The following is a 17,703-nucleotide window of genomic DNA, read 5'->3' on the forward strand; positions in this document are numbered from 1 at the left end:
GCTATCCCATTTTTGCAAGTGGCTCAAATTAAGTAAGTTGCCTAAAGTTACGTAGAAGTGACAAAGCTAAGATTAAAAGCCTGTATTCTTTTTTTTAATATATAATTTAAAAATTTTTTTCCCGCTGTACAGCATGGGGATCAAGTTATTCTTACATATATACATTTTCCCCCACTCTTTGTTCTGTTGCAATATGAGTATCTAGACATAGTTCTCAATGCTACTCAGCAGGATCTCCTTGTAAATCTATTCTAAGGTGTATCTGATAACCCCAAGCTCCCGATCCCTCCTATTCCCTCCCCCTCCCATCAGGCAGCCACAAGTCTTTTCTCCAAGTCCATGATTTTCTTTTCTGTGGAGATGTTCATTTGTGCTGGATATTAGATTCCAGTTATAAGTGATATCATATGGTATTTGTCTTTGTCTTTCTGGCTCATTTCACTCAGTATGAGATTCTCTAGTTCCATCCATGTTGCTGAAAATGGCATTATGTCATTCTTTTTGATGGCTGAGTAGTAATCCATTGTGTATATATACCACATCTTCCGAATCCAATCATCTGTTGATGGACATTTAGGTTGTTTCCATGTCCTGGCTCTTGTGAATAGTGCTGCAATGAACATGCGGGTGCATGTGTCTCTTTTAAGTAGAGTTTTGTCCGGATATATATGCCCAAGAGTGGGATTGTGGGGTCATATAGAAGTTCTATGTATAGATTTCTAAGGTATCTCCAAACTGTTCTCCATAGTGGCTGTACCAGTTTACATTCCCACCATCAATGCAGGAGGGTTCCCTTTTCTCCAACACTTGTTATTTGTGGACTTATTAATGATGGCCATTCTGGCTGGTGTGAGGTGGTATCTCATGGTAGCTTTGATATGCATTTCTCTTATAATCAGCGATGTTGAGCATTTTTTCATGTTTTTGTTGGCCATCTGTATATCTTCCTTGGAGAACAGTCTATTCAGGTCTTTTGCCCATTTTTCCATTGGTTGATTGGCTTTTTTGCTGCTGGGTTGTATAAGTTGCTTGGATATTCTAGAGATTAAGCCCTTGTCCATTGCATCATTTGAAACTATTTTCTCCCATTCTGTAAGTTGTCTTTTTGTTTTCTTTTGGGTTTCCTTTGCTGTGCAAAAGCTTTTCAGTTTGATGAGGTCCCATGGGTTTATTTTTGCTCTAATTTCTATTGCTTTGGGAGACTGACCTGAGAAAATATTCATGATGTTGATGTCAGAGAGTGTTTTGCCTATGTTCTCTTCTAAGAGTTTGATAAAAGCCTGTATTGTTAATAGCTCCTACTATCACCACCTTATTCAACCACCCTTATCATCTTCCTTCTCTTAAAGGGATCTGATCATTCCCCCCTACATAGATTTTTGGAAAGTCCATCCACTTTTTAGCTGCCTCCCCTAACATCTGGTTATTTATTAGATTTTTTCTTACCAGTAACCAGAATGGAACCAACCCTAGTGTCTAACAAGAGGGCTAGAGTTAAGCAAATTATAGAAAGTAGAATAGTATGAAGCCATTAAAAATGCTGCTTATGAAGAATTCATAACAACATGAGAAAATGTTAATGTTATGTGAAAAACGAGGGCACAAAGATGTATCTGCTCTGTGACCATAAACATAAAATATGCAAACAAAGAAGACCAGGTGTATTAATGACTAACAATTCAGCAGGCAGTTCTCTAGCTGCAGAGAAGTCAAGGAGGATGAAGACTGAGGAAACGTCATTGGATTTGGCCACTAGGAGGTCCTTGACATTGCTTCTCTTTCAGTAGGACTGTGAGGGAGAGAGGGGATACATGGGCATGATCACAGACTGAAAGGATGGAACCAGTAGAGGACTGGAATCTGAAGATATAAGAAAGGCACCAAGCATGGGATAGCTTCAGAAAGGAGTTGGGGACCGGATGCTGGGTACCAGGAATTGTATCAAGATACGGAGATACTTAGATATGGACACCACTGAAAGCTTGAGGAAAGTGAGAGTACCACTAATTTTTCTCTTATAGCATCATTCCAGACCCTTCACCATCAAGGCCACCTTCCTCTGGGTGAATCTCAATTCCTTGATACCCACCTTAGTGGTACTTGTTCTCTAGATCTGGTCTGCTCAGCCACGAGTACCATGGAACTTATGGGACTTCAACCTCCTGTCAGCTGTCCTCAATGCAGGCTTGCATGAAGTCAACGTTCTGTTGTTTTAAGGAGAGATGCTACATGCTGGTCCTGGAACATACATTCAAGTCTTTTTCCTAACTGCTTACTAACTTGCTTACTAACTGGATGACTCTGAGCAAGTTCCTTAACCTCTCTGAGTTTCCACACCCAGAGAATGGATTTAAGTCTTACCAGTCATTGCAAAGATTAAATAACCTGTGTAAAGTCCTTAGCATAATACCTGACACCTAATGCTTAAAAAATTAGCTTTTTTTTTATGCTGATGCTATTGTAAATACAATTAATTTTTGGCATCTAAATGTTGTACTTTACATTTACTCCTATTAAATTTTCCATCATGTTTGGTGTTCTACAGCTTGCTGAAGCCTTTTAAAATCATGATCGTCTTTAGCTAATCATTTCAGCTGCATATTTGACACACGTGTTCTGGTTTTTATCTAATATATCGGTGAAAGTGATAAATGGTTTGTAAGGTGTTAAAGCTCTGTAGCATGCTCCTAAAGACCTTTCTTAAATTGCTTTTTCTACTTAATCAGGACTCAGGCTATGACTAGTTTTAGCCACATACTCATAAATTATATTATCCTTCACCCATCTTTTTCTCTCCCTTGTGCTTAAGGAACTTGCTAGATATCTTCATGGAAGTTCTGCTGAAACTCAGATGTGCAAGGTCAAGAGAAATGCAGTCCAGGGTCTTTGTATAAAATAAGGTGAAAATTCAGTTTAATAACTTTACATTTGGCTCCTCTAAACAACTTTTCAAGTTCTGTATGTCATTAACCACCCTGAAAAATTAGATTTATCCATTGTATTATATATGGTATTTCAAAAGAGTAAAAAAGGGGCTATAAAGACTAAAATACTAAGCAATGAGGTCCTGCTTTATAGCACAGGGAAGTATATCCAATCACTTGTAATGGAATATGATAGAAGATAATATGATAAAAAGAGTGTGTATGTGTGTGTGTATAAATAAGTACATATAAATAAATAACTGTTACTTTGCTATACAGCAGAAATTGACAGAACATTATAAATCAACTATAATACAATTTTTTGTTTGTTTTGCTTTGTTTCATTCTTTTTACAGCCACACATGCAGCATATGGAAGTTCTCAAACTAGGGGTCAAATGGGAGCTGCCACAACCACAGCAATGCCAGATCCAAGCCATGTTTGTGACCTACGCCAAAGCTTGTAACAATGCTGGATCCTTAATTCACTGAGTGATGCCAGGGATCAAATCCACATCCTCAGGGAATCTGTGTCAGGTTCTTAACCTGCTGAGACACAATGGGAACTCCAACTGTAATAAAATTAAAAAAAAAAAAGACTAAAATACCAAGTTTAGTCTTTAATTAGTGCAACTGAACTATTGGGAATTTTCATTTTTGTTCAGTGGATATTTATGGTGTGATAACCATGGAGAAATCATTTTACTGGGTTCTAGGGCACTAAAATAACACTCTTGAAGTTCACACGCCAGTGGTGGAGATGGGAAGTTACCTGAAACCTGGGGAAGGGGCAGAGAAAGCTCTCAAGAGGAAGCATCCATTCCTGCCTGGGATGGAGGGAAGTGAGGAAAGTACTGCAAATGGGAGTCTTGAACTGGTTCTTGACAGCTCAGAGTAGTTTGCTCAGTGGTGGGAGAGAGAGGTGGTGCCACGGCTTGGAGGAACAGAAATGCATAGCAAAGAGCGAGGAAGAGCTTGGTATGCTCTAGAAACTGCTAGTGGTTTGGATGGCAGCAAGCAGAGGCTGGACTGAAAAGAATGTGAGACCTGAGTAGGAAAACTTTTAGGACAGTGACTCTCAAGCAAGGACATTCATCAAAATCCCTAAGGGGAGACTCTTTTAGAGCTTTCATCTTGCTGGGCCTCACCCATGGAAATTCTGATTTAGGTATGGGTAAAGGAATCTGTATGTCCACAGAAACCAGTGCTCAGCCAGGTTAAGGAAGCACTCAGTGGTACCTGTCAAGAGACAATTGATGGGGTCAGCACGGGGGGTACTGATTGATGGCCAAGGCATTGGGGGTAGATAGGGCAGACAGATGAGACCTCTTTAAAATGTAGGCTTTCTAGAACCTGATGACCATTTGATTTGGTTGTTGGGGGTGGAGAAAATCAGGTAGGGAGTGTCCAGCACTGTCCCAGTTTCCTGAATAGAGGAGCAAGAGAACTGAGGAGAGGAAGCCAGTTTGGATTTGACATCATGATCACTCGAGCTTGGAATCTCTGAGTGTCCTAGGACATGTAGGGGCTGACCTCTGGGAGACAGTTGGAAGCATAGTCTAGATCCACTGAGAGGTTGGGCTGGAGGCCCAATGCTGCACAGACCCCAGGGCAGTTGTGGAAGCTCTAGAAATGGATGAAACTCTCCAGAAACCCTGTCATGAGGAGAGGCTGGGAAGGACCTGGAGGGACAAGGAAGGAGGCTGGGGAGCAGAGGAATGAGTAAAGAGGAGGAGGAAGAGAGGGAGTATAGTGTTGCCACTCCCACCTGGTTGACCAAGAATGCAGAGACCCCCTTCCAGTCCAGGGAGTGGCTAGGAAGAAAATCCCCATCATCTGTACAGCATGTAAAGTCTTCAGGCAGTTAAGGTGGCTGATGCCAGTAGACCTCTTAGATAGGCAGATGACAAGAGAAGATGTCATGCTCATCTCATCTAAGCATGTGGGGTAGGCAGATTCCACCTGTTCCTGAGGATGTACCACTTCTGAGGGTCAGTGCTTCTGATGCCTGTGTCTCATTCCCAAGCCTCCCTGGACCTGCATTTCCCTCCTCAGGAAAGGTGTGGGAGGCAGACTGCTCTTCTCTCCTGGCCCTGCTGCCAGTGGCCCCTGGCGAGTTGGCCTGAATCTGGAGGCTCCTGCCCCAATGGGAGGAGCCACCTTGAGGAGGTCACATGAGATCCAGTCACACTGTTTGTCCAAATGCTGTAAAGTTCACTCTCCCTCTGGATGTAGTGTTGCCTCATGGGTTGAGGAATGTGAGGCAGGAGGGGGAGACCGAATGGGTGTAACTGAGGTGGAACCGAGTAAACTTGGGCATGTTTACTTACCAGGCTGGGTCTCAGCTGTGGGGCCCTAAACAGTGCGCAGCCTTGCTGGCAGAGGCACCAGGCCTGGTGGGTGAAGGCGACCTGGGGAATCCAGGGCTGGGGAGGCCATTGTGTTCACAACAGAAGAGAAGCAGACTTTTAGTTCTGCATATCCTGAAACATTTAATGCTACTTTTAGCTGAAACAAACCAGCCTGTGCACTATTCAGTAGATAGTTGCAGTTGAGTGTTCAGGATTATTTTCAGGGCTAGACTCATTTAATTAGCAAGTAGTTCAAAGAAGAAATCTTAGGGCCTGACTCCATGGAGTCCTGGCCCTTGAGATTCTCTGTGTGGTATTGGGTGAATTATCGACCTCTCTGGGCTTGAGTATGGGGATCAGTGAAACAAAGGCCTTGGGTTGGCTTAGTGACTTTTGCATCGCTTCTCAGAGCTCCAGGCTTCCATGGAAGTGCCTGAGGGACCACAGCAAGACATGGTGGGCTTCTACCATTTCATTTGCCTTTTTTTTTTTTTTTGGTCTTTTTGCTATTTCTTTGGGCCGCTCCCGTGGCATATGGATGTTCCCAGGCTAGGGGTCGAATCGGAGCTGTAGCCGCCAGCTTACGCCAGAGCCACAGCAACGCGGGATCCGAGCCACATCTGCGACCTACACCACAGTTCATGGCAACGCTGGATCATTAACCCACTGAGCAAGGGCAGGGACTGAACCCGCAACCTCATGGTTCCTAGTCGGATTCGTTAACCACTGCGCCACGACGGGAACTCCTACCATTTCATTTGAAGCAAGCTTTCATCAGCTTTAAAAAGAACTTTTGAAGTGTTCCTGTCATGACTCAGCGGGTTAAGAACCTGACATCCTTGAGGATGAAGGTTCTATCCCTGGCCTTTCTCAGTGGGTTAAGGATTCAGAATTGCTGCAAGATGTGGTGTAGGTCGCAGATGCGGCTGGGATCCAGTGTGGCTGCGGCTGCGTAGGCTGACAGCTGCAGCTCCAATTCAACCCCTAGCCTAGGAACTTCCCTATGCCTCAGTATAGCCCTAAAAAGAAAAAGAAAAAAAAAAAAAGAAGAAGAAGAACTTTGACAGACAACTTGGAGTAGATAATATCCTGGTACTCTTTCAGCTGTAAAATTCTATAGTTGCCAAGTTCTGATAAATGGGATATTCCAAATTATCATAAAAATATCTAATAAAAAAGTACTAACGGTATCAGCTTTATGAGGTTAGTGATAAATGCTTTTAATAGCAAACCTTATGTGGAATATAGTAGCCCATGGCAACAAGTTTGTGTGGAGTGTGGGGGTGTGTCTGTTTGTGAGGCATCTGTCCACCTATTTGCATAGGTGTGTGTCTCTGAGTATGTGTTATCACCTGCCAGGTCATTCTTCCATTTTCCTTTCCCCCTTTCCCTCCTTCTCTTCTCACAAGTATGACTCATTTCAGTAAGCTCCTGCTCTTACCTATCTGTCAAGAATTAAAGCAACCCAAATAACTTTGGTAGTCTTGATTGATATGCAGCCAGTGATATACATATATGTTTTGTTTGATAAGCGAGGCATCTTATATTAATTAGCTCATAGATTAATAGATGTGCTCCCAACAAACTTTGTCCTAGTCTAGTCCTGGAGCAAGAATTTTTTTTTCTTTTTCTTTTTAAGGCTGCACCTATGGCATATGGAAGTTCCCAGGGTAGGTGTTGAAACGGAGCTACAGCTGCCAGCCTACACCATAGCCTCAGCAACACCAGGTCTGAACTGTGTCTTCGACCTACACCACAACTCACAGCAATACTCCACAGTGGGAATTCCCCAAACTTTGTTTTATACTTATTCTTTATTTCCTTTAACTTCTTATTATGAAAATTTAAGGTATTCAAAAAAATTGAAGAAATTTTACAGTGAGCATCTCTTACCACCTATATTCTGGCAAATACCTTAACATTTTTGTTTTATCACAGGTCTATCCATCTTTCTATCCTTCTGTCCAGTCCTCAGCTGATCTTCTTTTTTGAAGCATTTAGGGTAATTGCAGCAGTACATTTCCTCCTAAATATTTTAGTATGCTTATTTTAGCATGTTAAGAGCTCCATATTTGTTTGGTCCTTTGTGTAAAATTTCTAGACAGTGAAATGCACAAATCTTAGGTCTGTAAAGTGCATCTGGAGTTCCCATTGTGGCCGCTCAGGTTAAGAACCTGACTAGTACCCATGAGGATGCAGGTTTGATCCCTGGCCTCACTCAGTGGGTTAAAGGTCTGGTGTTGCTGCAAGTTGGGACATAGGTGCAGATGCAGTTTGGATCTGGTGTTGCTGTGGCTGTAGTGAAGGCTGGCAGCTGCAGCTCTGATTTGACCCCTAGCCCTGGAACTTCCATATGCTGCAGGTGTGGCCAGAAAAAGAAAAAGGAAGGAAGCAAGAAAGAGGGAGGGAGGGAAGGAAGGATAATAAAGAAAAGTGCACCTATGTAACCCAAACCCCTTCAAGGTATTGAATGTTGCCATCACCCCACAAGATTCCCTTTCTGACCCCTCATACCCCCAGAGACAGCTGTTCTGATTTTTCCCTCACGTGATGTGTATTTCTTTTACCTGCTCTTACTTCATTTAAAGGACTCATACAGGATGTACTCATTTGTGTACAGCTTTTTTGACTCAGCCTAGTACTTTGGAGATTCATTCATGTTCTTGCTTGTATCAGTAATTGATTCTTTTTATTGGTAGGTAATATTCCATTGTATGAGTGTACCACAGTTTTATCTTTTTTATTCATTCTCATATTAGTGGACATAGAGTCTGTTTCTAGTTGTTAACCATGATGAATAAATTTACTATGATCATTTGTGTACAAGTCTTTTTGTGAACATATATTTTGATATTTGCCTTTAAAGATTATATATTCTGATTATAAAAGTAAAACATGCAATTTATAGGAAATAAATAAAACTATAGTGAAGAAAGTAAAATGTCATAATTACTGCCCAGAACTTTTTTGTTTTCTTTTTATGGCAGTACCTGGGACATATGGAAGTTCCTGGGCAAGGGGTCAAGTCAGAGCTGCAGCTGCCAGCCTACACCATAGCCACAGCAGTGCCAGATCTGAGCTGCATCTGTGACCTGTGCCACAGCTCATGGCAAAGATGGATCCTTAACCCACTGGGTCCCAGGGAGAGAACCCACATCCTCACAGACACTATGTTGGGTTCTTAACCTGCTGAGCTACCACAGGAACTCCCAGAATTTTTTTGTAAGTGAAAACTCCTGAAGGTATGACCTCTCACCCCAAAGGAATATTCCTTCATGGTGGAAATGTACCAACAGACCATGTCTAGGTTACCATTAGGTCATGGGGTTTGCCCTCTCAGCTATGAAGAAGCAGAGATTCACAAAGGATAGTGTCTTGTTTATAACTTTCCCCAGAGTGAAGGACGGTGCCTGGTGCCAATTCAGTGCCCAGGGATTGTACTTGGATGGCACTTTGGCACAAGTGCAGCTTTGTCTCCTAAAGGTACAATGTCCCCTGTTACAAGAGTTTACACACTTGACAGTTTCCTTCAGAAAGTCCATTTTCCCAGTGAGGGACACTGCCAAAGAATCAGTATTCCTTTGGCCTGTGAGTGTAAGGAGGTGGAAAGGAGATGCCACTATAGGTGCAGGACTGGACTGGGTGCTCGTCTCAGCTCTGCAGTGGAGCTGAGAACCCGGAGGCCCTGAAGCCAGTTTTTTCTGGGAAATGAGAGTTAGATGCTGATGGGGATTGTGAGCTATTGAGCCTTTGGGATTCAGGAGCTTTCCTAGGTGCTGCTTAATGTCTCTACATGAGTGCTTCCCAATCTTTTTCCTTTTGGCCTGGTTATGTCCTAGGACTTTGGGATATCCTGTAGGGGTGCCCCACTGATAGAAACCACCAATATGTGAGCGGAGAGATACAAACATACACAGATGTACCTGCAGCTTCAGGTTAGAGACTGCCTGAATTAGTAGGAAGACCATGATGACTAAGAGGAGAGATCTTTCCTTCTTGGTAACCCAGCATTGTGTCAGACATACACATAATAGACGCCTAGGTTTTGAATGAATGAAGAAATGAATTAACGACTGAATGAACAAGTGAACCAAGAGGTGACCACAGAAGGTGAGATGTGAGGTCTGGGTGAGAGTGATACATCATCAGTGCATGATGCTGACAGCGTGGGTGGAGGAGAGAGAGGAATGAATCATGGGCCTCTATGACATCTGCAGTGTAAGGACGTGGCAATTACCTTGTGTTTATCTTAAGCAACATTCAGGTGCCAATGGTGAATTCTGGAGAGAGCCTGTCCCCTTCCCAGGGTGTGAATATTAGATGTGTATGTTAGTTGGCTTGGGCTGCCATGACAATATACCACAGACTGGGTGCTTAGACAATAGATGTTTATTTTCTCACAGTTCTGGAGGCTGAGAAGTGTTGGCAGGACTGGTGTCTAGTAGGGGCTTCTCCCTTTGGTGCAGACAGCTGTCTTCTCACCATGAACTCCAAAGGCCTATTTTCTGTGCACATAGTGGAGAGAGTATGTGTAAACTCCCTGGTATCTCTTCTTATATGGACATTAATCCTATTGGATCAGGACCTTATTACCTCATTTAACTTTCATTACTTCTCAAAGATGTTACCTCTAAATACACTCACATTTCGAGGTTAAGGCTTCAACATATGAATCTGGGGGGACAATCCAGCACATAGCAGCATGGTTCTGCCTAAGGACTTGTACGTAAGCACTGAGCCCGGTGGGAACTTCCACATTTCCCACAGAGGGAATCCTTGGAGGCTGACCAGTGTGATAAGACTGTGATAATGATATTTCCATAGCACTTTGCAAAGTGCTGTCAACTGCACAGTCTAGTTTAAGCTCCCAGCAAACCCGGGAAGTCGGTATTGTTGTATTCATTTTAAGGATGAGGAAAAAAAATGAGGCATAAGAAATTAAGTCTCTGGCCCAGAGCTCCACAGCCCACCAGTGGTGAACCAGATTCCACTGCTCAACTCCTGCAGACAATGATTAGATCTTCCCATGAAGATTTCTGATTTCACCGATTTCCTTTCCACTCTCAGGCTTTACATGTTCAAGATGTATTTAGGGGGGGCTTTGGGAATTCTGTTACTTATGAAATGAGGCAGCTAGGCCTGATGCATTGAAAAGACACTAAAGCTTACCTCCTAGGCAAAAATTAAGTTAAGGTATTCCTAATGCATTTAATGATCTAGCAGACAGAAAGAAATCCCCCTGAGTCTAATCAACTAATGATTTGTGTTTTGTTTTTATTTTTTATTTTTTTATTTTTATTCTTTTGTCCTTTTTTTTTAGGGCCGCGCCAGTGGCATATGGAGGTTCCCAGGCTAGGGGTTGAATCGGAGCTGTAGCTGCCAGCCTACACTACAGCCACAGCAATGCCAGATCCGAGCCGCATCTGCAACCTATACCACAGCTCATGGCAATGCCAGATCCTTAACCCACTGAGCGAGACCAGGGATCGAACCCGCAATCTCATGGTTCCTAGTCGGACTCACTTGTGCTGTGCCATGATGGGAACTCCTGTGTTTTGTTTTTAAAGTGCTGAAATTAAGCCTGTCTTATTCTGTGGTCAGTACAACAGGGTTTGGATTCCGGATCCTGAAGAAGTGTGGAAGTCTGCTGAAATAGCAAAGGACTATAAAATTGGCGACAAAGTCCTACGACTCCTGCTGGAGGATGGCACGGTGAGGATCTTCAGTCATAGCCACCATGATGGATAAAGGAGTAACTGGGGTGTGTGTGGGGCAGGGGAACAGGCAGATAGTTGGTGTGGGAGCATCCCAGAGGAGGGCACATGAGCAAGCACCTGCAATGGTCAGCTGGTGCTGTGGCTCCACCCAGGTGTGTGTACCCCTCCCCATCTGCCCTGCCCCCACCCCACCCTAATGACACCATAAAGTAGCCTGTGTCACTCTCTCAAATGAAATGCAGCAGACAGGGCTCTGCTCTGTGCTACCTTTCAGGGGTTCAGCATTGTGGGGAGAATGCTGGAAAATTATTTCCATTTTGGTTTCATGAGTCTCAGTGCAGAGACTGGATGAAGAGAAACTTGGGCAGGAAGTAGTTTAAGCCCAAGACAAAAAACATCAAGATGGGAAGGGGAAGAGACACAGAGAGGGAGATAGGAAAGGAAAGGAGAGGGAGATAGGAAAGGAAAGGAAATGATTTGCCAACAATCATTTTCAGGCTATTTTTCAACTGCAAATAGAGGGAGAATAGAGGGAGAGAAAGTCTGTGGATGGATAGAAACAAGTAAGAAATGGGACATCCTGGAGGGAGCATAAAAGGCAATTGGAGGAACCATGGGAGATGGGACAGGGGACAAGAGGGCCCTGCTTCGTAGACATTGTGAAGAGGCTCTGCAGTGCCAGCGTGGTGAGGGAGAGGCAAGGGATGAGTGAGACCATGGGTGGTTGTCCCCATGGTGGAGCAGGCCCATGAGGAGTTGTTCTCAAAGGCCAGTCATGGCTTTCGATTACCAGTTTCTGCAGATTTCACCTTTGCTTTAGGTATCAATCATGAGTTGTCCTTTCCCACCATAGCTGTAATGACATCCCACTGGATCCATCACTAGGCTGACCTTAGGTTTTTAGAATCCAGTATCTTTTTTTTTTTTTTTTCACATCAGTTTATTCATTAGACCCATAAATGAACCATAATTCTTCATGTGGTTTCCTATGCTCTTGTCTGATCTACAAGAAAGAAAATGCTTTTGTACAAAAGGAATATTTTTCATTTTTCAGTTCTTGTGTTTAGCAACAATAAATTCAGAAAAATCTAGATAAGATTTGCCAACAATCATTTTCAGGCTATTTTTCAACTGCAAATAATCTACAACTTCCTAAATTGGGTACATTGCAAATTATGATTTTTTTTTTTACTAATAATTTTTTTTATTTTCCCACTGTACAGCAAGGGGGTCAGGTTATCCTTACATGTATACATTACAATTACATTTTTTCTCCCACCCTTTCTTCTGTTGCAACATGAGTATCTAGACAAAGTTCTCAATGCTATTCAGCAGGATCTCCTTGTAAATCTATTCTAAGTTGTGTCTGATAAGCCCAAGCTCCCGATCCCTCCCACTCCCTCCCCCTCCCATCAGGCAGCCACAAGTCTCTTCTCCAAGTCCATGATTTTCTTTTCTGAGGAGATGTTCATTTGTGCTGAGAATCCAGTATCTTGGTGCAGAGCTGGACAAAGGCTTTGTGGATGTTAGAATTAGTCTGGGGAATATCACATGAATATAAAAATGCTGGAATCTCCAAGGCATGGAAATGATCTCTGTAAAGACAGGACATAGTGTCCTGGATTCAGGAGCCATTTCCTGAGATCTTGAGAGGGAAGACAAACACAGCTGTTAAGGGCACATCCCATAGAATGAGACTATCTGGATTCAAATCCTGCCACAGCCGCTCACTAAGTCCGTGAGCGACCCTTGACCTCTCCCACATGAGGTGAGTTTAGTAACAGTCCCACATCACAGGGCTGCCGAAGATCAGATGAGATCATTCCTGTGGAGAGAGGGGTGCAAATACAAGAAGCAGAGGAGCTGCTGTTTCCGCTTAAGCCTTTCCTTTCCCATCAGAAACTCCTTGGCGCACTAGTTGAGTATCTCCTTTGCGTAGTCAGTGTTCTGATTATGGATCAGATGGCTTTGGGGAGAAAAATCTCAAGGCAGCAGCTGCAGTGGCAGTTAGCTGCTTTTGTAATATGAGCAGTGCTTCAGGTGGCCACATTCCTGGCCCTGAACCAGCTGCCCGGAGGAGGAAGAGGAGAGGCAGGTAAGATGGCAGGCAGCCAGCCTGCTCTTTAACTTAACCCTCTGTCTATACTTCCAATGACAAAGCCTGCTTTGTGTGGAAAAAATGTCACCTCTGTCTCCAACTGTCAATCTTATGTTCTTTACATTCACACTTTCTCCCCATTCCCCAACAACTGTTCATTTTGTTTGTCTTTCTATCTCCCTCTGTTTCTCCCACATATCACACATAATACACACAACACACACTCATGCACACAATGGCTAAACTGGGAAAAAAAAGTTGTTGATTTAAAACAGATAATAGAAAAACTCAGGGAAAGTTAAACTTACATGTGAATAGTACTTTTCCTTATCTTATTCTCAAAAGTGTGTAGCTTAAGAATATCCTGCTTGGGGCAGGTCAGTAAATATAATTGCATTGGTAAAGAGCAGGCAGCTGCTATGAGGAGCCATGCCCAGTTGTTCTGGATGGCCCTGAGCTGCTCTTTTAATGGAAAACAGACCTACCAACAAACCAAACCCCTGTTACTGTTAACTAGAGGCATCACCATGCAAGCTTCAGAGTCAGCCAGACACATAATAACTGTGTGACTTTGCACAAGGAGCTTACCCTCTCTGAACCTGGCTTATTAACTGTTAGGGTATGTCATGCCCTCCTTAGAAACCATTTTCAAGGATTGAATGAAAAAACAGTGCTGAGTACTTGGCATTGGACCTGCAGAGTGGGTTTTTTTTTTTTTTTTTTTTGGTCTTTTTGCCTTTTCTAGGGCTGCTCCTGCAGCATATGGAGATTCCCAGGCTAGGGGTCCAGTCGGAGCTGTAGCCACCGGCCTACACCAGAGCCACAGCAACGTGGGATCCAAGCCGTGTCTGAGCCCTACACCACAGCTCACAGCAACGCCAGATCCTTAACCCGCTGAGCAAGGCCAGGGATCAAACCCGCAACCTCATGGTTCCTAGTCGGATTTGTTAACCACTGCTCCACAATGGGAACTCCCAGAGTGGGTTCTTGATAAGGGATGGCTGGGTCATGTTGTGCTGCTGGTCCAGGACCATGTATGAAAAGGAAGGCAGCCTGGGAAGATGGAAAAGAAACAAGCCTGCTGGGTGACCTTGCTCAAGTCATTTTCCCAAGCTATGAAATGAAAGTGAAGGTACATAGAACAGGTGGTAATAAAGGCCCTTAGTGCTCTGACATTTGGAAGGCCCACAAGGCATGCTGACTTAGCCTTGATTCTTCTCAGGCAGCTACTTTAGGAATACACACTGGTGAAATTGAGCAGAAGAGAGGCCATCCTGGGCCATTTCCTTAGCCCAGGCTGAGGATAATAGAAGTAGGCAGCCCTGCAGTAGGGAATGTGAGACCTTGGGAACACTGGAGGCTGCAGACAGGAGTCAGCTGCATAGGAGGCCTGTCTTAGAGAGACCATCACCCACATGGTCTCCTTTAGACACTTCTCACCAAGTATGTCAACTTTCTTCTCTTTTCTTTTTTTGGCATATGGAGGTTCCCAGGCTAGGGGTCAAATCAGAGCTGTAGCCCCTGGCCTACACCACAGCCACAGCAATACTACATCTGAGCTGCGTCTGTGACCTACACCACAGCTTGCAGCAACGCCAGATCCTTAACCCGTTGAGTGAGGCCAGGGTTTGAACTCGCATCCTCATGGATGCTAGTCAGATTTGTTTCCGCTGAGCCATGACCGGAACTCCAAGTATGTCAGCTTTGAACAGAGATTCAGCAACCTTAGAACTTCAAGGGGTCTTCAATCATTGTGTCATTTTAGCAACAGAATTCTATTTCCAAATGGAAACTTTGATGGCACCCAACTTCTAAATCACATTTAAGTAGAGCCCCTGTGGTAGAATTGAGTTGGGGTGCCTGGGTCCCTGACCAGGTGGCTTCCCTGTCAGCCCTGTTTGAGGCCTCTGCAACTCTGAGGACCCCTGATCTGGTCCAGCCAGTCTTTTCACAGATGAGAGAAGGGAGGTCCAGAGAGGGCGAGTGACAAACCCTAAGGCACACATCTGTTGGTGTGGCTCCCAAAAGTCAGCCATAAAGATGATTTTCTCATTGATGTACATAAATTTGTTTTTCAGAGTGTCAGGGATCACTCCAAAGAGGGGTAGAAAAGAAAGGACTGTGATTCAGCAGAAACACCAAAAATCTTTTATTTCCAGAACTTTAAATTCATCTTTATCCACAGGAGATGGATTATTCTGTTGATCCAGAATCTTTGCCTCCACTTCGTAATCCTGACATCCTGGTGGGTGAGAATGACCTCACAGCCCTCAGCTATCTCCACGAGCCTGCAGTGCTTCATAATCTCAGAATCCGATTTGCAGAATCCAAACTCATTTACACCTACAGTGGTAAGGAGAGCAATTCTAAGAAAGAAGGAATGACCCTGAAACTTCATGCTTGCTCTCTAGAGCTTTCTGATTACATTTTATATTGTGTTTATATTAGTAATGTTGACTTCTATCAAAATGTATAATCAGGAGTTCCCGTCATGGCGCAGTGGTTAACGAATCCGACTAGGAACCATGAGGTTGCGGGTTCGGTCCCTGCCCTTGCTCAGTGGGTTAAGGATCTGGCGTTGCCATGAGCTGTGGTGTAGGTTGCAGACGCGGCTCGGATCCCGCATTGCTGTGGCTCTGGCGTAGGCCAGGGGCTCCAGCTCCGATTCGACCCCTAGCCTAGGAACCTCCATATGCCGCAGGAGCGGCCCAAAGAAATAGCAAAAAAAAAAAGACCAAAAAAAAAATGTATAATCACACCTAAACATTTGCCCAGATTTCTATCTAAAAGGTCCAGATATTTGATCGTAGAGAGTTTGTTATAAAAGGAACTATCTAGGCAAGGAGAATCTTCAACAAAAATTGAAATTTGACTACCAAGACAAACATACATGAAAAAAGCTCGTATTTGAGTTTCTCAATGGATTTGATAAGTTTATTACTTATTTTGGGCAATGATATTATCATTATGTTTACACTGAGAATTGTGAGAGTCTCTCAGTTTTAGGGCATTGCCATGTATCATGTCCTCTAATCCTCAGAGTAGCCTAGAAATGTAGGTGACATGATCCGGGAGCTGAGATTTAAAGCACTAAGTGAACTGCCCAATGGCACACAGAAGGTTTAATAAGTGGCAGAGCTGAGGCTTCTCCAAAGAACCTGGAGAAAGAGGTGACAGTAAGAATCACATCTATTTATTTATTTATATTTATTTATTTATTTGCCTTTTCTAGGGCTGCACCCATGGCATATGGAGGTTCCCAGGCTAGGGGTCAAATAGGAGCTGCAGCTGCTGGCCTACTGCAGAGCCACAGCAATGCCAGATCCAAGCCATGTCTGTGACCTACACCACAGCTCACAGCAACATTGGATCTTTAACCCACTGAGCAAGGCCAAGGATAGAGCCCACAACCTCATGGTTCCTAGTCAGATTTGTTAACCGCTGAGCCACGATGGGAACTCCAGAATCTCACCATTTTATTTACCATCTTTCTCCAGGAATCATCTTGGTGGCCATGAATCCTTACAAGCAGTTGCCAATATATGGAGATGCCATCATCCATGCCTACAGTGGGCAGAATATGGGTGATATGGACCCACACATATTTGCTGTGGCAGAAGAGGCCTACAAGCAGATGGCCAGGTAGCCTCCTGCCAGGCAGGGCTTCCTCTTATTCACCCCACACTACTACCTCTTTTGGGCCCTCACAGTGGTAGGGAGACCATCAATCAGACCAGAGCGGGTGCGTGGTAGAGCAGACTGCTTTACCAAGTAGCAAATGACTGTTATATAAAACTGCCCTGTCTAAGCCAAGTTTCCTAGTTTTGCCCCTTCTAGGTAATCAAGTCTGTCTTGCCAATCTGGGAATAGCAGACGCTTCTCTTGCAGTGTGTTTGGTTGGAAGAAAATTGATTTATTCTCCACTGTGAGATATTTAAGTTTTTTCACCCATCCAAGGCAGCAGACTCTAATGATATATGATGACAGGTTTCAGCTATAGGAGATCTTGGACTTTATTCTAATTTTTCCACTTGTTTTTTATATGGCCTGTGGAGTTCTTGTTTAGCTAGCAAACACTTTTTACTAGACTCCTGTGGGCCAGGCACCATGCACATCCTCCCACACATCATCTTGAATGCCCTCAGAAGAGCCTGTGATGAGGCAGTCAGATGACAGATTTGAAGCCATCCATCCAAGGTCACCCAGCAAGAGAAAGGCAGAGCTGGGATTTGCGCTCAGATTTTTTGATTCCATATGTAATTTGTTTCCCCCATAACTATCTTATTTTGGCTTCAACATCCTCATCTCTGAAAGGATCTTTGTAGATCCTTACAGCTTGCAAAAGAACTTTCACTGTGGTCTCCTTTAGTCTTGCAACACCTCTGTGAAATGGAGCCACTTTCATTACCCTTATTTCACAGATCAAGACCTGAGACAGGAACTGAATCTGCTACTATTTATTATTTATTTATTTAATTTATTTAGTCTTTTTTGTCCTTTTTAAGGCCATACCCATGGCACATGGAGGTTCCCAAGCTAGGGGTCCAGTCGGAGCTGTTGCTGCTGGCCTACGCCAGAGCCACAGCAATGCCAGATCCAAGCCATGTCTGCAGC

General features: G+C 43.8%; 1 protein-coding gene across 2 annotated transcripts in view; it reads left to right on the top strand.

Annotated features, from left to right (window-relative positions):
- MYO5C (myosin VC) overlaps positions 1-17,703 on the top strand; it is a 127,622-nt gene that overhangs the window by 6,317 nt on the left and 103,602 nt on the right. For both annotated transcript variants that reach the window (XM_047766327.1, XM_047766329.1), the window contains exons 2-4: positions 10,876-10,986; positions 15,275-15,440; positions 16,587-16,731. In XM_047766327.1, coding sequence (XP_047622283.1) covers positions 10,876-10,986; positions 15,275-15,440; positions 16,587-16,731 — 422 coding nt within the window. The remainder of the gene's footprint in view (positions 1-10,875; positions 10,987-15,274; positions 15,441-16,586; positions 16,732-17,703) is intronic.

Source organism: Phacochoerus africanus, chromosome 2, assembly GCF_016906955.1.
Source record: "Phacochoerus africanus isolate WHEZ1 chromosome 2, ROS_Pafr_v1, whole genome shotgun sequence".
Taxonomy (NCBI): domain Eukaryota; kingdom Metazoa; phylum Chordata; class Mammalia; order Artiodactyla; family Suidae; genus Phacochoerus; species Phacochoerus africanus.